At 42.6% G+C, this 25,732-nt stretch overlaps 1 protein-coding gene and 1 non-coding gene across 2 annotated transcripts in view; one reads left to right on the plus strand and one right to left on the minus strand.

Moving 5' to 3' along the window:
* The window catches only part of LOC126284738 (uncharacterized), a 957,335-nt gene that overhangs the window by 16,396 nt on the left and 915,207 nt on the right, over window positions 1-25,732 (minus strand). The window contains exons 4-6 of the mRNA XM_049983878.1: window positions 15,792-16,052; window positions 11,729-11,959; window positions 8,071-8,302 (exon numbers count right to left, since the gene is read on the minus strand). Of these exons, the coding sequence (XP_049839835.1) occupies window positions 8,071-8,302; window positions 11,729-11,959; window positions 15,792-16,052 (724 nt within the window). The remainder of the gene's footprint in view (window positions 1-8,070; window positions 8,303-11,728; window positions 11,960-15,791; window positions 16,053-25,732) is intronic.
* Window positions 13,891-13,965, plus strand: Trnas-uga (transfer RNA serine (anticodon UGA)). Its single transcript has one exon. It is a non-coding gene; the product is annotated as a tRNA-Ser (tRNA).

The following is a 25,732-nucleotide window of genomic DNA, read 5'->3' on the forward strand; positions in this document are numbered from 1 at the left end:
ACTGTCTTATTCTTTAGTATTCACTAGATAGCCCCTCGCAGGAAAATAAGCACCAGATCTAGCTTCTATCATGCATTTTAATTATTTTTCATTATTGAGTGCCTTTTCTGAACTACAGTGTAGCTTGTGTGGCAGTAGGTTTCCTAAAGTTTTTTTTTTTTTTACAGTAAATCAGTTATTAGCTAGATGGATAGGGACTGTGTCTGTTGCGTGTGGATGCAGGAGGAGTTGGCCACATTCCAAACGTGGCTGGAAGCTTTGTTGGCCACAGTCAACAAACTCCAGAGAGCCACCTTTAGGTGCGGTAGGGATGGGGTGCCTGGGGCACCCTCTGCTGAACTACATGTGGAGAGGAAAGGGGGGGGGGGGGTGTCACAGCTCTCTGTCACTGAGCTGACGTCAGGTGCGACTGAGCCAGCTGGCCCACTCTCACCTCAATGTGGGTGGCAGACTGTGTCGATGTCTCGGGCCTCAAGGCGAAGGCTGCATGGGGGACGCAGGCTCCTGCCAAATCCCATGCATTTTGCTAATAGATTCAGTGTGCTATCTGATGCAGGGGAGGGGGGGGGGGGCTGAGCTGTATCAGAACGCACCTTTTGCCAGGATAGTGGCCGCTCCTTCAGCAAGGTCCAGGCAGGCACATGGGGATAGGGGTTTGTTAGTTATTGGGAGCTCCAATGTTAGGTGGGTCACGGAGTCCCTCAGGAACATAGCGGCTAGGGCAGGTAAGAAGTCCAACGTTCACTCAGTGTGCTTGCAGTGGGGCCTTGTCCGGGATGTGGAAGAGGCTCTTCTGGCGGCTATCAAGCGTGCGGGGTGCAGCCAGCTGCAGATTGTTGCACATGTCGCCACCAATGATGCCTGTCGTCAGGGTTCCAAGGAAACCCTTGGGTCCTTTCAACATCTGGCTAAATTGGTGAAGGCGGCCTCCATCTCTCGAGGAGTGGACTCCACGTCTTCCAAGCCAATATGTTAGCATCTGGAAATGCTTCAAGGCCACCACAATCTGCTTGATTGCCCTATACAACAGCAAGTGTCAGCCAGGTACTACATCCAAACAAAGCTTGCACATCACAGGTAAAGTTCAAATGGAGTCCATGAAACACATTTGGACCTCCAATCAACTGCTGCTTATTAAATTGGCCAGCCAAGTCAATATCAATCGCTTTAAAACTGCGATACACACATACGCTGCGCCGCCAGCGACGACGCCATGCACGTCGCAGAGGCATTGCTGTAGCACGTTAACACAAGTGAACATAGCAAGCCAACGCCCACCAAGACACCCAGAGCTATGCGTCCGCACTCCTTGATGTTCTCAGAGTGAATACCGCTCCGTGCTGCGGCGCAGCTAGACCTCAGTAGCACTTATCGCAACCGCAACTTCTGGTCACAACGTGCCGGAAGTGAATTTACCAGCAACACGGGCCTAGTAATACTAGGGCCCGTGTTGCCCGGCAGCCTCGTGCACATGGTTTTTTTTTTTTTTTAAGATTAGGTTCCTCCCCACAGGCAACAAACCGTTGGCCTGAAAAAATACCAGTTCATGACACTGATGTGCGTGTGCCAACTGTAAAAATTGTTATTTCACCTAAACAGATCATTCCAAAGGATTTAAATATGCTAAATCTCATGTAAGTAAATTTTTAAAGTGCCTGTAGCAAGATCCCTGAGTTACTCTCCAAAATAAACAGTACCAATGCCAATATTGTATAAGGTACCGAAAGCTGGTTGAAACCAGACATACACTCCTGGAAATGGAAAAAAGAACTCATTGACACCGGTGTGTCAGACCCACCATACTTGCTCCAGACACTGCGAGAGGGCTGTACAAGCAATGATCACATGCACGGCACAGCGGACACACCAGGAACCGCGGTGTTGGTCGTCGAATGGCGTTAGCTGCGCAGCATTTGTGCACCGCCGCCGTCAGTGTCAGCCAGTTTGCCGTGGCATACAGAGCTCCATCGCAGTCTTTAACACTGGTAGCATGCCGCGACAGCGTGGACGTGAACCGTATGTGCAGTTGACGGACTTTGAGCGAGGGCGTATAGTGGGCATGCGGGAGGCCGGGTGGACGTACCGCCGAATTGCTCAACACGTGGGGCGTGAGGTCTCCACAGTACATCGATGTTGTTGCCAGTGGTCGGCGGAAGGTGCACGTGCCCGTCGACCTGGGACCGGACCGCAGCGACGCATGGATGCACGCCAAGACCGTAGGATCCTAGGCAGTACCGTAGGGGACTGCACCGCCACTTCCCAGCATATTAGGGACACTGTTGCTCCTGGGGTATCGGCAACCATTCGCAACCGTCTCCATGAAGCTGGGCTACGGTCCCGCACACCGTTAGGCCGTCTTCCGCTCACGCCCCAACATCGTGCAGCCCGCCTCCAGTGGTGTCGCGACAGGCGTGAATGGAGGGACGAATGGAGACGTGTCGTCTTCAGCGATGAGAGTCGCTTCTGCCTTGGTGCCAATGATGGTCGTATGCGTGTTTGGCGCCGTGCAGGTGAGTGCCACAATCAGGACTGTATACGACCGAGGCACACAGGGCCAACACCCGGCATCATGGTGTGGGGAGCGATCTCCTACACTGGCCGTACACCTCTGGTGATCATCGAGGGGACACTGAATAGTGCACGATACATCCAAACCGTCATCGAACCCATCGTTCTATCATTCCTAGACCGGCAAGGGAACTTGCTGTTCCAACAGGACAATGCACGTCCGCATGTATCCCGTGCCACCCAACGTGCTCTAGAAGGTGTAAATCAACTACCCTGGCCAGCAAGATCTCCGGATCAGTCCCCCATTGAGCATGTTTGGGACTGGATGAAGCATCGTCTCACGCGGTCTGCACGTCCAGCACGAACGCTGGTCCAACTGAGGCGCCAGGTGGAAATGGCATGGTAAGCCGTTCCACAGGACTACATCCAGCATCTCTACGATCGTCTCCATGGGAGAACAGCAGCCTGCATTGCTGCGAAAGGTGGATATACACTGTACTAGTGCCGACATTGTGCATGCTCTGTTGCCTGTGTCTATGTGCCTGTGGTTCTGTCAGTGTGATCATGTGTTGTATCTGACCCCAGGAATGTGTCAATAAAGTTTCCCCTTCCTGGGACAATGAATTCACGGTGTTCTTATTTCAATTTCCAGGAGTGTAAATAGCAGTGACATTTTGAACTCAGATTGAACAATATTTAGGAAGGATAGGACTAATGTTGTGGGAGGTGGTGTGTTCATTTCAGCTAAAAGCTGTTTAAACGCAGTTGAGATCAATACTGAGTCGGACTGTGACATAGTCTGGATAAAGCTGTCAATCAGAAAAGCATTGACCATTGTATTAGGATGTTTTTATAGACAACCAGCATCCGCAACAAACATTGCAGAACATTTCAGGGAAGTTTTGAGTACATAGAAAACAAATATCCAAATTATCCATTAGTTATAGGTGAAGACTTTAATCTGGCATCCCCTGACTGGGAAAATTACATGTTTATCACAGGGGGCAGTAGCAAAGACTCGTCTGAGGTTATTCTAGGGGTGGGAGGGGGGGGGGGGGGGGGGGGTGGGCACTCTCAACGTACAACCTTGAGCAATTGGTTAGAAAACCAACTCAAGATGGGAATATATTAGATATCTTGGTGACAAACAGACCTGATCTTTTTGAGGTATTAGCGACCATAAAGTCGTCGTGGCTTCTATATCAGTGGAAGCTGAAAAAATACCAAAGAAACAGCATAGAGTTTTCTTGTTTGGGAAAGCAAATAAAAGTGTCATTAACGAATATCTTCATAGTCAGCTCCAAGCATTCACTGTGGGACACAAAGATATTGAGCATCTTTGGTTGGAATTTGAAGGTATTGTCCACCATGTGCTATAGAAGTATGTGCCTAGCAAAAATATAGGGGAGGGAAAGGATCCACCTTGGTACAACAAACATGTTAGGAAGTTGCTGAGAAAGCAGAGAATTCTGCACAGGTGTTTTAAATGTAGTCACTGCCCTGCTGACAAACAGAAATTATGGGAAATTAAAGCAGCTGTCAAAAGGTAAATGAGAGATTTTTTTTAACGAATTTGAAAGCAATATTTTATCTGCAGATTCTACAAATAACCCCAAAAAAGTTTGGTCATACGTATGATCTATGAATGCTACAAATAATTCAATACTTTCTCTTGCTGACAGTACGAGTAATGTAACTAATGACGATAAACGGAAGGCTGAAATTCTAAACCTAGCTTTCAAAAACTCTTTTACAGTGGAGGACTGCAGCACCATTCCCCCTTTAAATTATCGAACAAATGCAAGGATGGCTGACATAATGTTTAGTGTATCCGGGATTGTAAAACAGTTAAGATCCTTAGACGTCAGGAAGGCACCTGGCCCGGACGGTATCCCTGTAGGATGTTATGTTGACTATGCTACAAATATAGCACCATTCTTATTTATCATCTATCAGAGATCATTGGAACAGCGGAAAGTTGCACAGGACTCGAAGAAGGCCCAGGTCATAGCAATCTATAAAAAGGGTAGAAAATCGGATGCACATAATTACTGGCCAATTTCACTGCCATCGATTTGTTTTAAAAATCATGGAGCATATTTTTTGTTCAGACATAATGACCTCTCTAAACTCTGAGAACCTCATCTGCAGAAACCAGCATGGATTTAGGAAACAGTGGTCATGCGAGACATAGCTGGCCCTCTTTGTGCATGATATACAACAGGCTCTAGATACCGGCTCCCAGGTTGATGCCATATTTCTCGACTTTCGAAAAGCATTCAACTCAGTTCCGCACTGTTTCTTGCTCCAAAAAGGGCACGCTTATGGCCTATCTGATGATGTATGCTGTTGGGTAGATAGTTTCCCAACAGACAGAGAGCAGTATGTTGTCCTGAATGGGGTGACTTCAACAGAAAAAAGCATAACTTCAGGTTTGCCCCAGGGTAGTGCAATAGGTCCGCTGCTTTTTACGATGTACATAAACGATTTGGTTGATGGTATTGACAGAGGCATTAGACTGTTTGCCGATGACACTGTAGTCTACAGGAAAGTAGTATCACACGAAAGTTGTGAACAAATCAATGAGGATTTGCGGAAAATAAATGTATGGTGAAATGACTGGCAGTTATCTCTCAATATTAGTAAGTGTAACCTACTGTGTATAATAAGCCAAAAATCCCCTTTAATGTACGAGTACAAAATAAATGCCCAGTCTTTGGAAGCGGTAAAATCCATCAAGAATCCGGGTGTAACTATTTGAAATGATCTCAAATGAAGTGATCAGATTACAGAAGTAATGGGCAAGACAAACTCTAGATTGCCGTTTACTGGTAGAATCCTGAAACGATGCAGTCCTTCAACAAAGGAAATAGCTTACAATACCTTCGTTCATCCAGTCTTAAGAGTATTGTTCATCTGTATGGGACCCTTACCAGTTGGGTCTGATTCAAGAGATTGAGAAGGTCCAAAGAAGAGTGGCAAGATTCGCAACTGGTGCATTTAGCCATCTCGAGAACGTTACAAATCTCATAAAAAGTTTGAAGTGGGACACACCTGCAGATAGACGGCGCACTAAGCGGAAGGGGCTGCTCACTAAATTCCAAAATCCAAACTTCGCTGAGGATGTAGAGCATATATTATTACCACCAACTTTCAGATTGCACCATGATCAGCATTCAGAGATAGGGAAATGAGAGCTTGTACTGAGGCGTTCAGACAGCTGTTTTTCCCTCGCACGATCCACGAGTGGGACCGACTGGAGGAAATTAGACTTTGGCGTGAACTGTGCCCTCCGCCACACACCGCTTGGTGGCTAGTAGAGTATATATGTAGATGTAGAGGAAATAATCTACTCCTCCATTCTCCAGAGCAGCTATGCTTTTGTTTCATATCAAACATTCATAAAAATAAACGAGACACACAGAGATAATAAACTCTTAAAACACAATGTGTAACCAAAATGAACTTAGAATGCACATTCAAGCAAGAGGATCTACAGTCAGTGTTCTAGATACTTCTAATTTTTCACTGACTGGAATGGGATAGAACACTCATCACTGCTACTGCAACACTATAGTGTTGTTTGATCAGAAAGGTTAGGATCCATAGGAGCAAAGAAAAAAAATGAGATCACTTCTAACCATTATTATTCCAATTTAAAGTCATAGTGGCTATTATTCAACCACAACTGTCTATTAAAACAAATGAACAAATAAAATAGAAAGAAACTTCCACATGGGAAAAATATATTGAAAACAAAGATTCCAAGACTTACCATGCAGGAAAGCGCCGGTAGATAGGCACAATGAATAAAACACACAAACACACACACAGAAATTCGAGCTTTCGCAACCGGCGGCTGCTTCGTCAGGAAAGAGGGAAGGAAAAGGAAAGATGAAAGGATGTGGGTTTTAAGGGAGAGGGTAGGGTGTCATTCCAATCCCGGGAGCGGAAAGACTTACCTTAGGGGGAAAAAAGGATAGGTATATACTCGCGCGCACGCACACACACACACACACACACACACACACACACACACACACACACACACACACACACACACACACACACACATATCCATCCATACATACACAGACACAAGCAGGCATATTTAAAGGCAGAGAGTAGGGCAGAGATGTAAGTCAAGGCGGAAGTGTGGAGGCAAAGATGATGTTGAAAGACAGGTGAGGTATGAGTGGCGGCAACTTGAAATTAGCGGAGATTGAGGCCTGGTGGATAACGAGAAGAGAGGATATATTGAAGGGCAAGTTCCAATCTCCGGAGTTCGGATAGGTTGGTGTTGGTGGGAAGTATCCAGATAACTCGGACGGTGTAACACTTTGCCAAGATGTGCTGGCCGTGCACCAAGGCATGTTTAGCCACAGGGTGATCCTCATTACCAACAAACACTGTCTGCCTGTGTCCATTCATGCAAATGGACAGTTTGTTGCTAGTCATTCCCACATAGAAAGCGTCACAGTGTGGGCAGGTCAGTTGGTAAATCACATGGGTGCTTTCACACGTGGCTCTGCCTTTGATCGTGTACACCTTCCAGGTTACAGGATTGGAGTAGGTGGTGGTGGGAGGGTGCATAGGACAGGTTTAACACTGGGGGCGGTTGCAAGGGTAGGAGCCAGAGGGTAGGGAAGTTGGTTTCAGGATTTCATAGGGATGAACCAAGAGGTTACGAAGGTGAAGGTTAGGTGGACGGCGGAAAGACGCTCTTGGTGGAGTGGGGAGGATTTCATGAAGGATGGATCTCATTTCGGGGCAGGATTTTAGGAAGTTGTATCCCTGCTGGAGAGCCACATTCAGAGTCTGATCCAGTCCCGGGAAGTATCCTGTCACAAGTGGGGCACTTTTGGGGTTCTTCTGTGAGAGGTTCTGGGTTTGAGGGGATGAGGAAGTGGCTCTGGTTATCTGCTTCTGTACCAGGTCGGGAGGGTAGTTGCGGGATACGAAAGCTGTTTTCAGGTTGTTGGTGTAATGGTCCAGGGATTCAGGACTGGAGCAGATTCGTTTGCCACGAAGGCCTAGGTTGTAGGGGAGGGACCGTTTGATATGGAATGGGTGGCAGCTGTCATAATGGAGGTACTGTTGCTTGTTGGTGGGTTTGATGTGGACGGATGTGTGAAGCTGGCCATTGGACAGATGGAGGTCAACGTCAAGGAAAGTGGCATGGGATTTGGAGTAGGACCAGGTGAATCTGATGGAACCAAAGGAGTTGAGGTTGGAGAGGAAATTCTGGAGTTGTTCTTCACTGTGAGTCCAGATCATGAAGATGTCATCAATAAATCTGTACCAAACTTTGGGTTGGCAGGCTTGGGTAACCAAGAAGGCTTCCTCTAAGCGACCCATTGCAGCGAGGCCCTGGACGTGCGGGATATTTGTGTATAGGGAAGTGGCATCAATGGTTACAAAGATGGTTTCCGGGGGTAACAGACTAGTTTCTCACAGTATTTCATAGCCATATATTTAGTACTAAGTTAATGCATCTGCCATGCCTACCAAAGGGCTCACAAGAAATTAATAAGTACTCTTTGTTTAGATCATAGTACCAACCATCCACTGGTGATATGGGCCACAAGTGTGGCTTGCTGGCCTGCATCAACACCGGGCGGTGACTTCTCTACACTATGGCACACAATGCGCACCTCATGAGCAGAATCATCAGTTATTCGCAACGTTGCATTTTTATGTGAGAAGTGATAAGACTGCTTCATGTCCAATGTGTACCAGTTATGGTGATCTGTCACCCAGCTTGGAAATCTACACTGTGTATGACGGTTCTCCACTGCGAAAAGGAAAAGACAAAAATTAATTATTATCTACCTCATTAATTATCTTGTTGAAAAAACTGTAATAATGTGACTAAATTTTGGTACAAAAGCAATATATCACTTTAATATGTAGGCAACTATATATCAGTTAAAACAGTAACACACAGGAAAATAGGCACAGTGACGCACACTATACTGTAGTCTCTCAAGTATCTAGCTCTGGATGATACAGCCATCATACTATCTAGCCTACTTAATTAATATCATAACAATACTTCTCTGTGATAACATGGGGGTTAATTTATTGTACAACTGTGCTTTTCTAAAGCTTTAGCAAGCAGATTCTCTCCACAATGTCATGTGGCCTTTCACAATATTTTATGCATCTTTTGTGTTTCCCACATCTGGAGTCGCAGTTATAATGCACATACTGTAATATTATATCGAATAAATTGTCGGAACCACTCTTAAACAAGCCATAATTAGAACCCCTCCTCCAGTGCTCACAAACAACAATAACAGGATAGACAGTACCTTTGTCGGCAACCTTGTTCTCTTTGTTTCCTCAGTTGCACATCAGATGTTCAAAGTTCGTGTGTTGTTCTATTGCTGTGTAGAGCGGTCTTTTGTATTTCAATTACGGGGTCCGAAATGAGCAATAAATGAAAAACACATATAGTGACTATAGATCAGAAACTACATACTGTACAGCAGCTGGATTCTGGATTAGCAGCCAAAACTACTGCTTTAGAGTATAAAAAATTACTGTTTAAGACTGGAAGAAAAATCTAAGAGAAACTGAAAAATGGTGTGCTTCCCAATCTGGTGGAAGTGGAATAGAACTAAGGAAGACACTGTTGAAAGACAACCATTAAGAAATTGAGGAGGTTTTATTTTTATGCAATGATTTAAGACGCAAAGGTTTCTCCATTACTGGGCCAATATTACAGGAAAATGCATTGCAATTTCAGTAGCAAATTGAAGGAGAAGATTCAGAATTTACTGCCAATGATGGATGGTTGGATCGGTGGAAAAAACAATTCAGTATTCGCCAGATTACCATTAGTGGAGAGGCTTTATCCATAAGCTTAGGTTCACATTAATAGGGAAGCAATGGAAAGAAAAATCAGCAGACATTACACATGTCAGAGGAAAGGATGGATGAATTCAGAAACCTTTAAAACTCAATTCCCAAATTAATTCATACCAGCTGTAGAGAAATATTTGAAACACAACTATTTACTGTAGAAAGCCCTGCTTATTCTCAATAACATGCTTCGCATCCTGCCAGTTATGAAGTTGTAGATGGAGATATCAAAACATTATTTTTACCATGAAATGTGACTGCTCTTTGTGTCAGCCGATGGACCAGGACAACCTTGAAATGCTAATGAAGAAATGTTGTCATCTTCTCAGTTCATCGATATCAGCAGTTGATAGTAATGAAGACTATGTAACCATTCTGATGAGGACTGACTTGCTACACATCATAAGGTGGTTAACTAAAGTATGGGAAAAGATTCCAAACATATGAATTTTAAGATTTTGGAAAATTCTTTTTGAACATGAAGGTGGACATTTAAAATCTGAATTCATACGTGAAACCAAACTAAAAAATAGAAATGATGACATCGCTTCATTGCTCAAAAATGTACCAAGCTGTGAGAATGTTGATGCAGAGGACATCACAGAACAGATGGCAAGTAGCGAAGTTCATGAACTAACAATGATTTTGTGCAAACGGTAATGCAGAGGCAGTGCTGCAGTACTTTTGTGAGCAGGAAGGAGGCATATTGCAGCATGGGAGAGGGCTAACAGAGGGGCGCAGTCATCTATCAAATACTTTTTTAAAACCTCAAGCCTGCGAATTTCACCTTTTTTATTAGGCGTGATTTATGTCATTTGTGTAATTGTACAGTGATACTTGACAATGTTGATCATGTTATGTTTCCTGTAACATTCTCCGAAGGATGCACATAACAAACACATACAACTAGCATCTATTACATCAGAAGTGAGACAAAAGGGGTGTTTTTAATGGTTTGTTTGGGGTCATCATAACAGGGAATTTATAGAACTCCAAACCATCTGTTATTGTTAGCCGGCTTTACCTTCTGCCACATTAAACTGGATAGTCGAGAGCCTGAAAAAAGACCTAGGAAGGCACATTCGAGTAAACTGATCCACAGTCAGGGTTCTACATGTTTTAAATTCTCCATTTGTCTAACTACAGTATCTATAGTTGCTGTGTAATTACTCTAAAAATTCGTAAACATTTCACAATATGGTCTTTGTTTTATTGTGTTAAAACACTGTCAGTTCACTGAACTCAATAACATTTAGAATTAAGTATTGTGCTTCAATGTTTGCTTATGTCTATTAGGCTAAATGTACATGGTGAAATATTTACTTGTGTATACATCAGGAAATGAATAATGCTGGAAGTGAAAGTAAACAAAAAGACCTGTGTGAAAGACAGTGATATCTGGAAAATTTGCATGCAGGCAACATTTCCATGCGTAATAAGAAAACAGGTAAAAGCTCAGAAGTCAACATAAACAAGTTATAAAATAAATTTAACTGCACATGTAGTCCTTCCTTAAATATGAATTATTCCTGTGAAGGAGTGATGAAAAATCCAGTCACATTTTTCCTTGTAAAATCAATGGTATTTTACATCAGTTGTTTATGGTTTCTCACAACATTCCATAACTGTTTAGGCCAACAACCAAACCAAAGTTATATTCTAAGTCACAAGTCCTGGTAATTGCACAGAAACAGTAAATGTTTCTCCTCTACCACAAATGGCTCTGACTCATAATTACTATCACCACGTGCTCCGAGTCATAGTTACTACCACACAGTACTCCGAGTCATAGTTACTACCGCTTGCTCTGAATCACAATTAATATGCAACTTGCTCCAAGCCACAGTTACTACCACCGTATCATTGAGGTCACTGCCATATACTACGAGTCATAGCTACTTCCACCAATAACTCCAGGTCATTATTACCAAATGCTCCTAGTCATATTTAGTATTAAGTGACTTCTGATGTAATAGATGTCTTTATTATGTACATCCTTCAGTGAATGTTCCAGGGAACATAAGATGAGTATCTGAGTCATATGACTACCACCACCTATTCTGAGTCATAGTTACTACTGCCTAGTGTTCCGGGCTGTAGCTACTACAGTCACATACATTAAGTCCTAGTTATTACTGCCAAGTGCTCTGACTCTCAGTTACAACAGCAGTGCGCACACCTTCCCTTATCTTTCTGTTCCTGAACAGACTGCCCTGTTGGGTACAAATATACAGATACTGATTGGTGTCAAAATTCTACACATAAGGGAATATTTGACAACAGCTGGGTCTATGCATGAGTAAAATGTGTAATTTGCAGTTCTGCATCATACTATAAATGTACGGTGGTGTACCTTTTGTGAGACTCATGGTGCGCGATCCCTCGGTGGCAGACAGCAGCCCCGAACATGTGGCGTCTCCAGACTGTGCCACATTGTATGTGACATGGCCATCACGCTGGCTGCGGTCATACACGAAGCAACGGTAGCGATCCTCATCTGTGGTGGCAGTCTTGTGGTACAGCTTGCCCACCAGGTAGCGAGTACTGCCCTCTTTCCACGTTGCCAGGCAGACCAGCTCCTCCACTGAAAAATGCATTAAGTGTGAGCATCTTGCAAACATTGCAGTACATTCTACACAAAGCCAAATTGAAAAAAAAAAAGATTTCAATGATGCTAAATATGTCCCCTATACTTTTCTGTGTAACTGAATCTTGGACTTTGGTTGAGATGAAGGGGCGAACAACTTGAGGCATCTAAAATGTGACTTTACGGTATAATGCTAGGAGCATCAGTGACAGTTAAAATTCTCTATCTCAGCCTTGTAATGAGGGATAGAAATTTGGTACAAACAGCTGCTGAACATTCTTCAGGAAAGTTATGTGATAAAAAGAGGGTGAAGAAGAAGAGAAAACTCGGCACAAGCTTGGAATTTTTTCACAAAAGCAAAAGTGATATAGCTGTGATAGTCGCCTACATATGGAATGGATAAGCATTAGAAGAACTTTCCATCTGAGCAGACCATGGAAGGCCCAATGGTACCAATTGAGTGCTATGTCATCCACTGTGGGAAGGCAGTTGGCACTAGCAGAATAATAATAAGGAGAAGAATATAATTTGTATTTAACAGATTCCTCTAAGCTGATGTGGAAAATAAAGTGCTATGTATGTGGCTGTATCCAGGTGTGTCTTTTATGGAGGAATATGGACCATGCATCCAAATAACCACTGCTGTGACACAGCCTGTATTCACGAACAGCATATGCCAATTTATTTTAGTTCATTTTACCAACTGGCGATAATGGATTTTTAACATTTTTCTTTGTATCTCTATTGATTTATAACATTGTTTTACATTTATTCTGATGATGAAGGTTTGCTCCTTTGAAAGGCATCGATTTTAGTGCTTTTGCATTGCAAATGCTGATTCAGTCCCACATTTTAATATTAAGTTTTGCATAAAATATTTTATTATTATTATTTAGCATATGATACATAACAATCACAATAACACATAAAATACAGTACCACAGACACATTAAAATGCAGTTTAGATCTTATCTAAGCCATTGATCCAATCCACCACTTCAGAAGTAACCAGATTAGAATCGATTAGATTTCCAGGGAAGGCACGGAGTGGGCAGTCCATCACTATATGCTTGATTGTTTCTGGAATGTCAGCACAGTCACAGTATGAGGTGTCCACCCACCCCCATTTATGAAGAATCGAAGCACTTCTTCCCACACCTCCTTTTTTTAGAGAAAACGACATTACAGACGAAGGAAAGTTAGAAACCACATTAAGTGGAAACATTAGCAGTCTAATTCATACAGATAATTGTGCAACCTTAGATCATGTGGCGAAAATAAATGAATACAGAAGGATCTGTGAAAGTAGAATACCATTATGTAGCAGTGACAGTTTCCTTCTCCTTCATATAAAAGTACAATCTCTTAGGTGTAAAATCAATGAATTACAATACTGGCTCGATAAAATCAACTGCAGTGTTCTATGCATCAATGAACACTGGATGAAAGATACTGAAATAGACTTGTGTGTTCCTCTAGATATTCGTTAGTTACAAGCTACTGCAGAAAAAGTATTACACATGGTAGGGTCTCAACATATGTCAAAAGTAACCTTGAATTGGATTACTCAGTTATAGGCTTTAGTAGAATATGCCTTGAAGCTACAATAGAAGTAGCTGGTGTGGTAATGCACGAACAGAAAACTGTAATTGTCTCAATCTATCTAATCCCAGGCTCTAATGAGATAGTATTTACAGAAAATATTGCTGTTGTCAAAATATAAACAGCGTGGAATTGCAATTGTAGGTGATATTAACATAGATATAAGGGCAAAGAGAACTTAGACTGTGGCTAAGCCATGTCTCCGCAATATCCTTTCTTTCAGGAGTGCTAGTTCTGCAAGGTTCGCAGGAGAGCTTCTGTAAAGTTTGGAAGGTAGGAAACGAGGTACTGGCAGAAGTAAAGCTGTGAGGACGGGGCATGAGTCGTGCTTGGGTAGCTCAGTTGGTAGAGCACTTGCCCGTGAAAGGCAAAGGTCCCGAGTTCGAGTCTCGGCCCGGCACACAGTTTTAATCTGCCAGGAAGTTTCATATCAGTGCACACTCCGCTGCAGAGTGAAAATCTCATTCTGGAGTTATCCAGTATTCTTGACCACAGATGACCAAGATGTCTTCTGATGTGAGGAGGTGGTATGTTTCACAACACCGGCAGCCATTGCACTGGATTAGCAAGTAATGTTCCAGATATGATACACTGAAAGAATGGCAAAGCTGAAAATGAATGTATGTTATCCTAAAATAAAAATTTCACATGTACTTGTGGAAAGTAGATGTAGGTTATTTATGTTAATGATATGAGTGAATTGTTCTAGTTTGCTGCAGATGAAAGTAATTTGTGCAAACATTGAAAGGGAAGCAGTGGTTGGGAAGGGAGTGAGACAGGGTTGCAGCCTCTCTCCAATGTTATTCAATCTGTATATTGAGCAAGCAGTAAAGGAAACAAAAGAAAAATTCGGAGTAGGTATTAAAATCCATGGAGAAGAAATAAAAACTTTGAGGTTCGCCGATGACATTGTAATTCTGTCAGAGACAGCAAAGGACTTGGAAGAGGAGTTGAACGGAATGGACAGTGTCTTGAAAGGAGGACGTAAGATGAACATCAACAAAAGCAAAACGAAGATAATGGAATGTAGTTGAATTAAGTCGGGTGATGCTGAAGGAATTAGATTAGGAAATGAGACACTTAAAGTAGTAAAGGAGTTTTGCTATTTGGGGAGCAAAATAACTGATGATGGTCGAAGTAGAGAGGATATAAAATGTAGACTGGCCATGGCAAGGAAAGCGTTTCTGAAGAAGAGAAATTTGTTAACATCGAGTATAGATGTACGTGTCAGGAAGTCATTTCTGAAAGTATTTGTATGGAGTGTAGCCATGTATGGAAGTGAAACATGGACGATAGATAGTTTGGACAAGAAGAGAATAGAAGCTTTCAAAATGTGGTGCTACAGAAGAATGCTGAGGATTAGATGGGAAGATCACATAACTAATGAGGAAGTATTGAATAGGATTGGGGAGAAGAGAAGTTTGTGGCACAACTTGACCAGAAGAAGGGATTGGTTGGTAGGACATGTTCTGAGGCATCAAGGGATCACCAATTTAGTATTGGAGGGCAGCGTGGAGGGTAAAAATCGTAGAGGGAGACCAAGAGATGAATACACTAAGCAGATTCAGAAGGATGTAGGTTGCAGTAGGTACTGGGAGATGAAGAAGCTAGCACAGGATAGAGTAGCATGGAGAGCTGCATCAAACCAGTCTCAGGACTGAAGACAACAACAACAACAACATGTTTAATATGCTCTATACATATTATAATTAAGATATAAAATATAACACAGATTATTTTCTTTGCCCTCATTAATAAATCCAGTTTCAAAACAATATTTTAATCTATACTGCATTCTCATATGCAGTCGGAATGCTACAAATTTCACTACTGAGTTCTTTTTTTTTTCACAGCACTCGGAAATCTTTTTAGTTGATTTGTTAGTGTTTTTGTGGCACACTTAGACCTCCTTTAGGAGACTGATGTCCAGACCCTGACCTTCAAAGTCCTGTGAGTGTGAAGTAAGGTCTCCTTAGTAGAAACAAATTAGCGCCAAAGATAGTGTGTAGACCACTATGATATGGCATGAGTCTTTGAATCACATTCAAATATCTACAACCATGGAACTAATTCAAACTGATTCCTAGGGCACATATGAGATGTAGTGGAGTCGACCGTTTTTTAGTATTTTAGACTTTGCTTGAGAATGTTGGGCAGTGAGTCAGATCCTTTACAACGGAAAAGAATTAACTCGGTAACAGGGTTTTGTAATATATCTGCCACGTACCTGTGGATTCGGTGCCGGTGACGTCCGGACAGGCCTGGTAGCGCATTAGCAGGCGCGCCTCGTCCGAACAAGAGTCGAGCCTGGAGACGGGACTGCGGCACTCGCCAGCGCCCCGGTTGTACGTGAACGTGAACGGCGGACCGCGGAACGGGCACGCCGTCGGCTGCACATGCGGCTCCGCGCGGAACATGGAATAAAGCGTCGCGTCGCCCGTGATCGTGTCGCACAGCGAAGACAGCGACGCGCGCGAGTCGCAGAAAGCTGTGGGCAGAACGAGGACGTACTTGCGTGGGGCTTTGCAACAGACCAGGAGCAACAGGAGGAGGAATAGTAGCTTCTGCTTATCTATTTATTTGTGTAAGTTTTTTTTTTTTTATTTTCGAAATGAATGAAATTTTCTCGCTCAGGGAACAGTTTCAAACTTATCGCGCCATATCTGGAGAACTGTTGTACTCGCTAAAAATAATATTCGTTCACGAGGTCCTGGCAGATTGCAATTAGGGGCAAAGCAAAATACGCACACCTGAGCTCAACATGGGATGTGTGGTGTTGGCGTATAATCGATGCTGTTTTCCACTGCGAGACTGACGTCAAAAACTCGTTGGCTGAACTGGTAATCGATCCCTAAACATCGATTTCTTTAACATCGACTTTAAACGCTAAAGTTATAGACTGGCGTGAAAAGCAGCAAAAATGAAGACTAATATAATATTTATTAATTAGTAAATACAACAATAATTAATGTTACACAACATTTTTGAGAGAAGTTTCGCCTTCAGTTCACTGCGTTGTTGACACTGGGCATATCCTACTTTTGACAACGGTCTTTCAGAAGCTGACATTGTGACTGAATACTTGAGTGCAATTTTTTGTAATTTTGGATGAAGTTAATTCCATACTTCTAATGGATATTGTTTAATATGTTGAAGTCCATCTTTTAGGTAATAACTGAACTGTGCTGGTAGAGCGGTTTCTATTCGAGTTTGCAAATCATTCTTTCAATTGTGCTATTGTATGAAGTACATGCCACAAATAAAATTTGGTTTCTCTGTTTTCCTACAATATATCAACGTGTTGCCCATCCTAGTGACAGTCGTTTCAACAGCTGCAAGAAAGTCCTTGATGGTTTTGCTTGCTTTCAAACGTGCATCTTCAAAGTGTGTAAGTATGAATCTACGTAGAATCGAGCAACGGTGCTCTAAGGGGAAAAGAACACGTACCACAAAGGAATGACCCAAGGCGACGGAAATCGGTAGGTGTGACGTGCACGTAAAACAAATTATTATAATTTCAGAAAAATTGGATGATTTGTTATTTATTCAAGAGAAAGAGCTTCACAAGCGTTGGTCCACTTCTTCAATGAGCCTTCTATGGTTGTCATCTGCGCAACCCTTAATAACGTCCGTCTGCATATGGCGAGAGTTTACATTGCTTGTCTTTGTGCTTGCCTAACCCTACTTTGGCCAGCAAGGTCCCCAATAGAGAACATTTGGAGCATTATGGGCATGCCCCACTAACCCGTTAGCAATTTTGACAATCTACAACAGGAGTTGACAGAATTTGGCACGATATCCCTCATGAGGACATCCAAGAATTCTTTCAAACAATGCCAAGCTGAATAACTGCTTGCATAAGGACCATAGGTAGACCAACGTGTTGTTGATTTGCTCTATTTGTGAACCTCTTTCTCTTTGAAAAAAATCGTTCAGTTTTTCTGAAACTGTAATCATTTGTTTGTCTGTCCATGTACATCACATCAAACGTCCCTCTTTTTCCATGGAGTTAAATCGATAAAAAGCGCCTTTCGATTTCTGTTATTATATTACTCTTCGGATGCTCCCCAATACTCTTTATTGGCTACATGACATATTTTGAAGTTCAACATATTATAGTTATTAGGATTAATTTACTGCTTGCAACGTATTTTTCTACGCAAATTTCACATTTAGCCATTTCCATAGATCGTCTGCCAGATCTACAATATTTGTGGCTATTAACATGCATAGTGCTCTAGTATAACAGTTAACGATATTATTAAACAAAGGACGCGTTTGCAAAAACTGAACTACATCTAGTACGTACTTCTTGATGTATTCACAGGTCTGATTCTTTGCTTAGCTCGCATTATATAGGTACTATACTTCGTTTTAAATCATACAACAATTATTGACGGTGGAAACAAGTAGCCTTTTATTTATCTTCTTTTCTCTTTCCGACATTGAAGGTCGATGTTTTATCTTTCACATCGATATTTCAGACTTTAGTATCGACATGCTTAAACTCCAAACCTCGATATTTTTGTAAATACCGATGATCATCGAACAGTTCTAAGCCCAATATATGGACAGCTGTGGGTAGTGAGAGGGTGGAGGACAAACTGCACTTACCTCACTGTACATGTGCTTACTGCTTCGTCACGACACGGCACGAAAATTACTTTATAATGGCTACCGTAAACACAGGTATTGTAATTTAAATCTCCATTGTTGGTAGCAGTGGGACGCAGACCACTCGTGGCCAGATGTCGACCAACTACCCCCCATTCAGAACTAGGAAACCATAGTGACTAATGGTTGACTACTTTTTGTGATTATCAAATTACCTCCTTAGTTTCGTACCTTACTGCGTTTTAGCTTTATCTTCAGTGTTGTAAATATTTAACTCATAGTAAGTTTGAAGTTCACTCTTTTACTCCTTCAAAAATTACGTAATAATTCTGAAATTGAAGTGTGATGCAGATCTCTGTAAGGTATCTAATCGCATAATAAAACTGGTATTCATTTTAATTAGAGCCGAAGATTTGTTTATTTCTTGAATTAGGGCAATTTTTCCTGCCTGGAAAAGTTTTTTTACTTGAGATCAGACTGGCGCAACAAAGTGTCAGTGGCAACACAGTTGGAGCCTACAGCACCGGGCTTAACTCGTGTGGGAGCAGGGCAGACCGTTCAATGTCAAATGCCAATTAATGTAAGTAGGAATATACTGGGTTCGGTGAGGAGCGCAAGTGATAACGTCATCCGCAAAAGGATGCTCGTGGCTCTACGGCAACTTGGTTTATCTTTGTCTATAAAAAAAGTTTACATTCGATCGAGGAATACACATCGAAGCAGTATTCAATAAATAGACGAAATCATAATACAAACTAAATCAGTACAGTAAAGCATGGATTATTCGAAAGAATTGGAGTCAGGGAGGTTCGAATAACTGATTTTTCGGATAACCTATCTGTTATGAAAACATTTTGTACCAGTGTTCTTTGGAATATGTTTTTAAAAGTCAGTTTGACATGTCAGTTGCTCCAGTATCGGCCGACTCTTCGATAAATGCTGAATGAACGCACTGCTTGGGAAACAGTTACAGGCAAACTGCAGAAAATCCGTAAGGCTACCACCATATTTGTAAACAGCCTATGTTATTAAAATTGCACTGAAGAGCATTGAGAAGGCGCAGAGGATATAGTGGATCAGACCCAAAATTAGCTAACAGGAAGCTTTTTTAACTGCAAAATATCTTCTTTCAAATCCTGCTTATTAAATTCTATGCTGTGCCATGTTTCCTATGTAGTCTGGCAGTATAGAATCGTCTAGACTTACATAGTTCAATAAGAACCCAAACGTGTCCATCGTGTTGTCTACAGTAGTATACCTAATAGTTAACTTTCCTACAAGTATATCTAGAGTAACATTGGAACTATTTATTTTTAAACTGTCCTATGGTCTCAGGTTTAAATATTCTTCTGCAGTTTCATCAACAATGCATTTTCTTTTACGTTTCTGTTTCTCTGTGCCGCGAATCGTTACATTCACGTGAGGTGATGTTCCAATATTTTCCGCTACCTTGCAATTTTCTGCATAAATAGTATTCCCTCTGCTTCTTAATTTGTTCAATTCTTCCACTAGACTCTTAATATCGGCACTAGGGTCTTAATGCGTCTTTCCTGGCCTGAAGTGCATCGTTACCAATGTTTACTGCAGCAACACTTTGTACCACATTGAAGACGTTTAAGATTTGAAATACTTCCAAATGGCCTTTAGTTCAGTATGGACTTCCATAGTTAGAGAAAAGTTAAAAGCAAGTGCAGTTGCCATTTGTAATCCTGGCAATTGCTTAGCAAACGAGGGATTTGTATTTTCTTCTAAGACTTTCCCTCTCTGCGGACAAGACTGATACTTCCGTTAAAATCTGGTATCAACAGATGGAAATAAAAATACGTTGATACACACTTGCACATACGCAGTAATATTATTTTTTTCTCTACAGTGTCTGGTGAATTGGTGGTGCCTTACAGGCAGAACCATAGCATTTTACATTAATTTAACCATTAGTTACATATATGTGGTTTTTTTAAAAAGCAATCCTACTTACCCTCCCCCCCCCCCCCCCCCCCCCCCTCCCAAGGTCGGCCTGACTGACTGTGCGCAGACATTTTCTGTAGTTTGAAGATGTCCAGCGCCGAAATGTGTGGAATATAAATATCCTTATTGTTTTTGGGAGGCTATGCAATGCAATGTACGAGGTCTGTTCAAAAAACTCCGCAACATTCGTAATTTCGCGCCAATGGTGTACTGGAGCGAAACGTGGTTGGCATCCCTGCACACGTCTGAGTTTAATGTGTAACTGCCGGAAATTCTTTTTGTATGTCTGTTAGTTATCGTTCAGTGCTGTATTGGGTTGGACGTTGTTGTCGCACAGTTTGCAAATTTCGAGATGGCAGAGTTAGAGGAGCAACGCGTCTACATTAAATTTTGCGTGAAACTCAAGAGAATCTTCGCACGGACACACCAAATGATGCAGGAAGCCTAAGGCGATGTCTGTTAAGCCTACACGGTGTCACGATTGATTCACACGGTTTAAAAATGGCTTTAAGTTAAGGATGATCCTCGTTCAGACGCCCTTCAACGCCTACCGAGGACGCTCATGACAGGAACGTCAACGAAATTGTGCGTGCCAATCGAAGACTGTCCGAGAGATTGCAGAAGAGTGTGACATTTTAATTCGATCATGTCATGAAATCCTGACACGGCATCTTGGAATGCATCGTGTTGCTGCCAAGTTCGTCCCACAGCTCATGAGTCAAGACCGGAAAGACCTCCGCCTCGCAATTTGTGAAGAGCTTTCGGATCGCGCAAATGAAAACGAAATGTTCCTTAAGAGAATCATAACTGGTGATGAGACTTGGGTCTACGGTTATGATGTTGAGACCAAGGTTTTATCTTCACAGTGGGTCGGGAAAGGTTCTCCACTGACAGTTTTCTTGACATTGAAGGATTAGCTCATCATGAATTCGCACCAGAGGGAAAAACTGTTAATCTATGATACTATCGGCAAGTGATGCGACGCCTGTGAGGACATGTGAGAAGGAAACGGCCTGAAATATAAAGAGACAATTCATGGCGCTTGCATCACGATAACGCACCCGCACATTCATTCCTGTTGGTGCGTGACCATCGCACAAAAAACGAAACAGCGCTGCCTCATCCTCCGTATTCTCCATACCTGGCCCGTGGGAACTTTCTTTTATACCGAAAGATGAAAACCACGTTGAAAGGACGAAGATTTGCAACGGTAGACGAGATAAAAGCAAATTCGCAGATGACGCTTCGCGCGATCCAGCAAGAGGCGTACAGGGATTGCTTGCGGAAGTGGAAACAGCATTGAAGGAGACAGACCCGCCAGGGTAGCCGAGAGCGGTAACGCGCTGCTTCCTGGACTCGGGTAGGCGCCTGCCCCGGATCGAATCCGCCCAGCGGATTAAAGACGAGGACCGGTGTGCCGACCAGCCTGGATGTGGTTTTTAGGCGGTTTTCCACATACTGATAGATGAATACCGGGCTGGTCCCCACGTTCCGCCCCAGTTACACGCGTCGCAGGCATTTGAAACGGCCGGCCGGTGTGGCCGCGCGGTTCTAGGCGCTTCAGCCTGGAACCGCATGGCCGCGCTACGGTCGCAGGTTCGAATCCTGCCTCGGACTTGGCTGTGTGTGATTTCCTTAGTTAGGTTTAAGTAGTTCTAAGTTCTAGGGGACTGATGACCACAGATGTTAAGTCCCATAGTACTCAGGGCCATTTAGATATTTGAAACACATTTGCACTATTTCGCGATTTACACTAGATGCAGACAGCTGGGATACACTGATTCCGTCCCTGGGGGTACAGGGTGGCGGCAGGAAGGGCATCCGGTCACCCCTAAAACTAACCTTGCCAAATCCGTTCTAACCCCGCCGACCTTGAGATTGCTGCGGCACTATGGTACAAGCGAAAAGTATTTCGAAGGAGACAATGTACAATAAGTAACAGGTAAGCGTAGAAAAATTTGTGGACAAAGTTACAGAATGTTTTGAACAGATCTCGTATTTGCACCATCTTCACCCCCATAAGTTAAAAGTGTGAGATAAAGTTGCCCATGTAACTTAACCAACTACTGAGAAAATTTAGTGGAGCTTCTATCTAATCGAGTAGCATTTTCACACCATACTTTGAGAACACATTACCTTTGATCTAGAACGCTGCGGTTTTATGTCAACACTGCATAACATTAGGTAAACAACTATTAGAAATAACATTTATTTACCTACGATAGTTAATTTTTAACAATAATTGAATGCACGTTAGGGTTCGGTACGGTTACGTGGGCTACCATGAGTCATCACTCAGAGCATGACAGGCGTATCTCAACATCAGTAGAGACATGTTGTGGCTCACATGTTGTAATGTGGAGTAAAAGTGAGAAAACAAGAACAATGTATTCCACTTACACTTACCACAGGGTTATTCGTTATGTAATGTATTGCGAATGCATAGAAAGAAGTATCCTTTATTGTATGATTATATGATAGCGGAACAAACACTGGTAGCAGTTACTTCTGTAAAATATCTAGGAGTATGCGTGCGGAACGATTTGAAGTGGAATTATCATATAAAATTAATTGTTGGTAAGGCGGGTACCAGGTTGAGATTCATTGGGAGAGTCCTTAGAAAATGTAGTCCATCAACAAAGGAGGTGGCTTACAAAACACTCGTTCGACCTATACTTGAGTATTGCTCATCAGTGTGGGATCCGCAACAGATCGGGTTGACGGAGGTGATAGAGAAGAACCAAAGAAGGGGTTATTTGGTAACCGTGATAGCGTTACGGAGATGTTTAACAAACTCAAGTGGCAGACTCTGCAAGAGAGGCGCTCTGAAGCGCGGTGTAGCTTGCTCGCCAGGTTTCGAGAGGGTGCGTTTCTGGATGAGGTATCGAATATATTGCTTTTCCCTACTTATACCTTCCGAGGAGATCACGAATGTAAAATTAGAGAGATTAGAACGCACGGAGGCTTTCAGACAGTCGTTCTTCCCGCGAACCATACGCGACTGGAACAGGAAAGGGAGGTAATGACAGTGGCATGTAAAGTGCCGTCCGCCACACACCGTTGGGTGGCTTGCGGAGTACAAATGTAGATGTAGATGAAGTGCTTCCGATGCTTCAGAAGAAAACAAGACATACGGAAAACAGATACTTATCAATGGATAGAGCATCTCTGGAAGTATTTAACTCACATTACAAATGCTCGATATGAGCGCCGTTTGTGACAAGGGAAACGTCAATACGGGCGGAAGAGCAGATGCGCCTGCTTATTTGCTTGCCTATCTGCAGGCGCGAACACATAATTCGATTCAACAATATGGAGCGGATCATTCATCTACATGTTTTGACTAGCCTGCTTCCTACTGCAGCTAGGCGCATATTACGAATCGGCGTTTGGAGAGTTGCTCTATCCAGTGACATGTGTCATTTTTCTCTTATGTCTTGTAGTTTTCGCGCAAATTTCTTCCGAAACCCGCAGAAGTAATTAATTATGATTAGGTAAAATAAAGTGTTATTTCCTCAGTTAAATAATAGTGAAGTGGAATAAATCGTTATTTCCTCAGATATATACTCCAAACTACATGTGAGTCAAACATATCTCTATGGATGCTGAGATAATCTTGCCCTACAGTTTCAGTGATATTACTCGCAGGATGCCCTAGATAACGACGCCTAAACCTAATCGTGCGTTAAAAATTCAGCTTACAAAGAAGTTTCCTATGACACGTAAATAAATATTACTTCTAATGTTGTCTTATCTAAAGTTCTGCAGGATTAACATCGCAACGTCCTTGTGCTATAAATCAAGAGTAATGTATTCTGAAAGTGTGGGGTGAAAAAAGGTGCTGTTCAATGTCAGGTCCTCTTAATCATAATCTTGTCACCAGCAATACTTCCTATGTTTGCCAAACTACGAACACGAGCCCTCCATCCATGTGTATGTCGAGTAATGCCAGAGACATGATACGTCGGATCGAAAGGACCACATCCTGTCGAATCTACACCGGTACGAAAGTAGCGCCAATCTTGCAACCCTACTCTCCTAGCAAGAGGGAGGCAGTAGTTTTAACAGAATCCCATATCTATTCTGTCCCTGCACTCGCACAACTGATAAACTTCATTTTCTAGCATAACTGTGGAAGAGCAAACTACGAGAGTTGGAAATTTAATAGTGGCAACTATTTATTTATAGCTCGTACAAAATAGATACGTGTTTCAAAGTTTTACTGTCCTTAAGAGTAGTTGCCAGCATTGTGTATAACCCGTTGCCAGTTATGTGGAAGTCATAGGATACTCTCAGCAGTGCCAGTTGTGTTGACACTTCGAGCGGCGCGGTCTATTGCCCGACGAATTTGTAGCAGTTCTGAAGCGAATGCTGTGAAGTGTTTCCTTCAGTTTTGAAATCGAGTTGGACTCACTAAGGCTTAAGACAGGGGAGTGCAGTAGTAGTGTAGTGGAGTGGAGTGTAATGTAGTGTAGTAGGTGCACTTAGCAGCCCCATCAGTCAAACAAATCAGTAACAGCATGCACTGTACATGCTTAAGCATTGTCCTGCAAAATGATGGTCAGGTCCTGCAGAAAGTGTCATCACTTCTGTCTCTAAGCTGGTCGTCGGCTGGGTTCCAAAAATTAACAGCATAGAGACAGAAGTGATGAGACTTTCTGCAGGACCTGACCACCATTTTGCAGGACAATGCTCAAGCACGCACAGTGCAAGCTGTTACTGATTTGTTTGACAGCTGGGGCTGCTAACTGCTAAACCACCTACAGCACTCCCCTGACTTGAGATTCGCCGCCCGCGTTGGCCGAGCGTTTCTAGGCGCTTCAGTCCGAAACCGTTCGACTGCTACAGTCACCGGTTTGAATCCTGCCTCGGGCATGGACGTGTGTGATGTCCTTAGGTTAGTTAGGTTTAAGTAGTTCTATGTTCTGGGGGACTGATGAGCTTAGATGTTAAGCCCCATAGTGCTCAGAGCCATTTGATTTTTTCACGGCATTCGCTTCAGAACTGCTACAAATTCGTCAGACAATAGACCGCGCCGCTCGAACTATCAACACAACTAGCACTGCTAAGAGTATCCTACGATTTCCACATCGCTGGCAACGGGTTATACACAATGCTGGTGACTACTTTATATGCCAGTAAAACTTTGAAACACGTTTCTATTCTCTACGAGCTGTAAATAAACAGTTGCCACTATTAAAGTTCCAACCCTCGTATATGATGAAGTTATTGAATTCCTTCACCTAACACTATAACAGACTAGCAACGAAGAAAGAATTATCTCCATCTCTGTACTGAACAATGTGGAATTATTTGCCGGTACAGGGGACGCTTATGCTCCCATGTGGATTTTAATGAATAATGCATACAAACCAGTCACCATCCAACTCATCCAAGGATAGGCCGAAGTTTCTTACTAAACGTTTATACTTAAAGCTGAAGTGTAATGCATTACAGCGTTCAAAATTTATGAAGCGAGTTTATTCCTAATACTCTGATTCGATGAATAGTTTTTATAACGAATAAAATGTGGTACGAAAAGGCAGTGCCAATTCTTATTTTTTCATTTGAGTGGAAGAAATTATT

Source organism: Schistocerca gregaria, chromosome 8, assembly GCF_023897955.1.
Source record: "Schistocerca gregaria isolate iqSchGreg1 chromosome 8, iqSchGreg1.2, whole genome shotgun sequence".
Lineage (NCBI taxonomy): Eukaryota > Metazoa > Arthropoda > Insecta > Orthoptera > Acrididae > Schistocerca > Schistocerca gregaria.